Raw genomic sequence first — 6190 nt, 5'->3', positions numbered from 1 at the left:
TTTTGTTCAGGCGCTCGGTCAATCCGTTGGTCTGCGGATGGTATGCAGTTGTCCTCCGGTGGCTGGTTTGGCTGTTGCGCAGGATGGCTTGCGTGAGTTCCGCCGTAAATGCTGTTCCTCTGTGCGTGATGAGCACATCGGGGGCGCCGTGTCGAAGAAGAATGCACTCCACGAAAAATTTGGCCACTTCTGCTGCTGTTCCGTTCGGTAGGGCTTTCGCCTCGGCGTAGCGGGTCAGGTAGTCGGTCGCTATGATGATCCACTTATTTCCAGATGTTGACGTTGGAAAAGGGCCAAGCAAGTCCATGCCAATTTGCTGAAAGGGCCTTGAGGGAGGTTCAATGGGGTTCAGAAATCTTGCTGGTCGTGTGGGAGGAGTCTTTCGTCGCTGACAATCTCGGCATGTTTTCACATAGTGTGCGACATCGGCAGACAGTCGGGGCCAGTAATACTTGTCTTGAATGCGGCGGAGGGTGCGAGTAAACCCGAGATGTCCAGCTGTCGGCTCGTCGTGTGAAGCCTGTAGAACTTCTTCGCGGAGACAAGTAGGTACAACAAGGAGGTAGGCTGTTTTGTTCGCTGTAAAGTTCTTCTTCACAAGGACCTCATTCTGCACAAAGAAGGAAGACAGTCTTCGCTTGAATGAAGCGGGGGGTGAAGAAACCTTGCCTTCCAGGTACTCGATGAGGCCTTTTAGGTTGGGGTCCGAGCGTTGCTTCTGAGCAAAAGAGCTTGTGCTGATGGGTCCCAGGAAGGCGTCCTCATCGTCGTCCGGCGGCGGTGCATCTACAGGGGCTCGTGAGAGGCAATCGGCGTCAGTGTGCTTGCGTCCGGACTTGTAAACGACTTGTAGCAGACAGCCCGTGCTTTTGGTGCGATGGGCCACTGGTGCGGCTGACGCCATCTGTGCGAGCCTATTGCAACAACCACCAATTTTGCAGATCCGGATTTTCCCGTCCCGCCGACGACAACGCTGACATCGACATTAGTGCCGCACGGGGCCTTTTGGAGTTCGCGTAAATGTCCGCGCAGAAAACTAAAAGTAAAAACGAGTCGTTGCACTTGCGCATATATCGGATTACATTTGTTGTTAATAAAATATTCGCGGTGTAAAAAAAGATATTGAACGAGAAGTTGAAACGTAACTTGTTCCCACGTGCTTCTCAGCATACCACAGAGAGCAAGACATAGAGAATTAGGGCACCGGTATTTCGCCTTTCACAACAATCGCGGACGTATTTGATCGACGTCGGACAGCAGTTTTGTTCTTTTGAATGAACCAACAAGGTGGCCATAGCTCTTAGGGCGTCAAGAGATGACGCAGCTCGATTCGCATATCGACTATTGGTAACTGACATCCCGGGTGCAAGTTCTGCGTTGGTGAGATACAATTTCACTCCTTAAACACTCTTTCCGCATCTTTCGTGCGCTAACAGTTGTTAACCACAGTGTAGAGCAGTAAACTCTCTGCTTTTTTTTTATTCTGCTCAGTCTCTGTCTCACAAAGGCTGATATTTTAGGTTATAGTGGTTCTAAAAGACCAATCACGAGAGCTTAATGCACGCATTTACATAATTTTAATTTGTATAAATGCCATTGTTCTTTCCGTAGGAGAATAAACTATTAGGAGCTTACCGCACATCAGGTCTTCGCTTCGGACGTCTTCACCGGAATTCCAGCACTGAATATATATTAGTTCTGTGCCACCATTCCACTTGCTTTAAACGAAAATTATTCTCTGTATCTCACTGTCGCTAGTTTGGAGCTTTGAGCTGAAGCAAACCATGGGCGAGAGCTCTGGAGACTTGTTTAAAATTAAATGCTGCAGTGGAAATGATCAGGCGAAAAGGCAGATTTTATTTTGGTGCAGAGAGGAGCTAGAGTTTCAAGTTGTTGAAAATGCACAAGAAAATTATGAGACGCTTTTGTTGAACAATATGATTGCAAGGCTGTTGAATTCTGCTGCTTGATCACTTGAGTTCCTCAAGGCATCATGATTTGTTTACTGGCTTTGTATACACACTGAACCTTGTGCCCGTTAACGCGTTTATATTTCTTTGGAATCTTTTCTCTTTTGTTGTCTTTATCTAGTAATTACGCAGAAAAATGCACCTTTTATTAGGTCACTTGGAAGTAACACCACATTTTACGCTGGCATGCGCGACATGGCGATGGCCTCGTCATGAATGTCAGCCCACAGCTCCATGAAAAACGCTTTTTCCCCCTTTGCTTGTATTTTGGCTTCGAAACGAGTCAGCAGTTCAGGTGTGAAGTACTTCTTCCAACTTCCTACCCTGGCCTCTTTGACCACGGAGAACTTGGTTTTATCCCCCTCGTAGCCGTGCTTGCTGGTCATCTTTTTTCTGGTGAAGAGACCTTTCCACTCAGAAGCGTCGTCTTCTTTCAGGTCAAGGACAATAACCTTTTTCATATTTTCTGGTTTTGACCATTCCAAAACATTCGCCAGCATTTGCCCGTCCTCTCCTAAAGCTAGTCCGTATTCCTCACCCAGAAAATGAGCCAGCCTGAGCACAGTGCGTCTGGTGTCCTGCTTGAGCTCTTCATAAGTTAAAAAGAAGACGTTCGGCTCGTCCCTTAGGGCGTATCCCGACATCACGTGCTCAAAGTAGTCCCCAAAGCCTAGGTCATCCTCTGCGAAGGGCTCAAAGAACTCTTCGAACGTCCCGCTCTGAAACTGGTAGACGCTCAAGTCCGACATCACGCGATACAGCGATACGCACACGTCCCATGGGTTTCGAGCCATGTAAATGTACTTGGCGTCTTGGTTCAGGGCCTCCTTTTTGAATGGGATATGGAAGAATGCAAACATTATCTTAATTCATAAGAAGGGAGACGCCAAGGACTTGAAAAATTACAGGCCGATCAGCTTACTATCCGTTGCCTACAAAGTATTTACTAAGGTAATCGCTAATAGAGTCAGGGCAACGTTAGACTTTAATCAACCAAAGGATCAGGCAGGCTTTCGTAAAGGATATTCCACAATAGATCATATTCACACTATCAATCAGGTGATAGAGAAATGCGCAGAATATAACCAACCTCTATATATAGCTTTCATTGATTACGAGAAAGCATTCGACTCAGTGGAAACCTCAGCAGTCATACAGGCATTGCGTAATCAGGGGGTAGAAGAGCCTTATGTCAAAATACTGGAAGATATATATAGCAACTGCACAGCTACTATAGTCCTCCATAAAGTCAGCAATAAAATTCCAATAAGGAAGGGCGTCAGGCAAGGAGACACGATATCGCCAATGCTGTTCACCGCATGTTTGCAGGAGGTATTTCGAGGCCTGAATTGGGAACAGTTGGGAATAAGAATAAATGGAGAATACCTAAATAATCTGAGATTTGCTGATGACATTGCCTTGCTGAGTCACTCAGGAGGTGAACTGCAAATCATGATCAACGAGTTAGACAGGCAGAGCAGATCGATGGGTCTAAAAATTAACATGCAGAAAACCAAGGTAATGTTCAACAGTCTAGCAAGGGAACAACAGTTCACAATTGGCAGCGAGAGCCTAGAAATTGTGCCGGAATACGTCTACTTAGGGCAGGTAGTGACAGCTGATCCGGATCATGAGAGGGAGATAACTAGAAGGATAAGAATGGGGTGGAGCGCATATGGCAAATTCTCGCAGATCATGAGTGGCAGTTTACCAATTTCCCTCAAGAGGAAAGTGTACAACAGCATAATCTTACCGGTACTCACCTACGGGGCAGAAACGTGGAGGCTAACGAAAAGAGTTCAGCTTAAGTTAAGGACAACGCAGCGAGCCATGGAAAGAAAAATGATAGGTGTAACGTTAAGAGATCGGAAGCGGGCAGAGTGGGTGAGGGAACAAACACGGGTTAATGACATCCTAGTCGAAATCAAGAGAAAGAAATGGGCTTGGGCAGGGCATGTGATCCGAAGGCAAGATAACCGCTGGTCTTTAAGGGTAACGGAGTGGGTTCCAAGAGAAAGTAAGCGTAGCAGGGGGCGGCAGAAGGTTAGATGGGCGGATGAGATTAAGAAGTTTGCAGGCAAAGAGTGGATGCAGCTGGCAAAGGATAGGGTTAATTGGAGAGACATGGGAGAGGCCTTTGCCCTGCAGTGGGTGTAGTAAGGCTGATGATGATGATGATGATGATGAGTGAATAACAGACGTGCGGGGAGATCTGACTTCCAGTCACAGCACTCGGTATACTCGACTGCGCGGTGGTTGCGGTTGTACTCGCTGTAATTCTTGATTGGCTTGCCTTTTGTTATAATGAGCTGTGTCAGATACTGGAGCCAGTGGGAGCCACTTTTTGGATATGTGCACTGAACGATGTCGCCCTTGGCTGCACGGAACGTTAGGCTTTTCCTTAGAATATCTTGGTTTAGGAAAACGCTCCTTGGAACGCTATCGATGACTTGGCGGTATGGCCTTCGCCCTGGCATAACTGCAAACTCCCGGCGACTGATGTCCTGAAATGAAAGCAAACTTTCTGAGTCATTTCATAATTTTTTTAAAACAATCGGTTATTTCCATGGCAGCAAATAAAGTTTCAGCTGGGACTAAATGCGGCTGAGTAATTCCTCGGGAAAATGGTGTTAAATTAGATTGTGATTTGAAAACCTTAGAAATTCGATGCTAATAGCCTTTGCTAGTCTGCACAAAATTTTCAGAATGTGTTGTGCACCTTTCGGGTATTCAGGCACTAAGATAAGGGAAGCTGGGATGAAAAAAGGAGGATGTGCGAGGTAGATTAAGAGGAAGTTCATCATTAAAGTGCGAACTGAAGCTGCGTGGATTCTATATTCTTTGCAGGGATAGTAATAAAGCTACGTGTACTATACTTGGATACCTGCATGCGACAGGCATAAGCAGTTTACACCCGCGTACATCCTTCGTCGATCTCTGAACACACCTATCAACTCTGCAGAAATATTGATTTACACTATGACTCTGACTGCGCATTGCGAAACCAGCATTCTAAGCTCATATTCAATTTGACGAGGTGGCCCAGGAATGCCTCAAGGATTTAAGTGCAATGGTTGTAGCTTTAGCGCTCATTGCACTCGGTGGTAGAATCAAAAGCATAGCCACGCACAACAATGATCTGCAAGGAAAAACCGTAGGATATCTGGGTCTGTTCGCAAATGATTGTGTACTGAAACATTTGCCCTGTGCAGGGAGAATTTCGCGAGCCATAGCACTGCTTTCTGACACAGAAAGTACCGTGCGCCTCAGTGGAGATGAGTGCACAGATTAACACCAATGCAGAATGAAGAATAATGCCGCTGCACTGGCAGCTGAGAGCGAATTCCTGAGCACCAAAAGGGGCAGTGGTCGTCTTGGCACCTGTGATAACCGCATGAAAGCGAATCCTGAGCAGGTGGTAGTGTTATGTTTAGAACTGCTATCAGTCTCTTGCAGGAATTTACAGGCAGGGGCAGGACACATACACATAATTATAGTGATAAAACATTACAAAAAGTTTTGCGCGCAAGAATCGTCATTTTTCAGAAAGGAAACGGAATACATAAGTAGAAAAACAAAAAAGCGTTTCAGCCCAGCTTCTAGCAGCAGTAACATACTGTTCTGTAAAAGACACAACATCAAGAACGAGATGGAAGTAGCAATACACAAAGAAAAGGTGTTGTAATGCATGAACGTCGCAGTTTAAAATGCATGAAGGGCGCATCATATTAAGAACACAATCAACTATCAAATAGCACTCACGATTGTATGCTGATATGGGCTAGGAAACTTACACTTTAAACTTTGTTATAAATTGCATGAAGTGCGCATCATAAAAAGAACAATGAAGTATCAGTTATCAATCACTATTGTGCGCTGAGAAGGATATGAATCAGTGAGGAAAGCGATGGTTCCAGGCCATTCGATTTTATAGTTGCAAGTGAAAGAATGACTGTTTAAAACAGGATGGCATGAAAATATCTTTTATGTAAAGGCATTCCAAGCGTGCAGTTTGGTTTAAAGTTGCACCACTAGCATTCGTGTGCTAAAGAAATGCAAGCTTCATGTGACGGCTGCTGTCACGAGATTTAATTGCGCAGGAAATGAAGCGCGAGCAATTTCTTGTGTGTAACGATATGTGAGGATCGAGGAAATTGGAGTGTGATGTATTTTGATGACGAGAAAGAATGAAGACTGAAGCTTCTAATAGTCGAAGAAGA

General features: G+C 45.4%; 1 protein-coding gene across 1 annotated transcript; it reads right to left on the bottom strand.

Moving 5' to 3' along the window:
- Positions 1-1964: 1964 nt before the first annotated feature.
- Positions 1965-4447, bottom strand: LOC144101162 (sulfotransferase 2A8-like). Its single transcript, XM_077634210.1, has 2 exons — positions 4153-4447; positions 1965-2811 (listed from the first exon to the last, which is right to left on the bottom strand). The coding sequence occupies exons 1-2, from the start codon at positions 4445-4447 to the stop codon at positions 2147-2149; spliced, it is 960 nt and encodes a 319-aa protein (XP_077490336.1). The 3' UTR covers positions 1965-2146.
- Between the last annotated feature and the right edge of the window lie 1743 nt (positions 4448-6190).

This window comes from Amblyomma americanum, chromosome 1 (assembly GCF_052857255.1).
Source record: "Amblyomma americanum isolate KBUSLIRL-KWMA chromosome 1, ASM5285725v1, whole genome shotgun sequence".
Taxonomy (NCBI): domain Eukaryota; kingdom Metazoa; phylum Arthropoda; class Arachnida; order Ixodida; family Ixodidae; genus Amblyomma; species Amblyomma americanum.
Note: the sequence above shows the minus strand (reverse complement) of the source record. Positions and strands in the feature narration are given on the sequence as shown.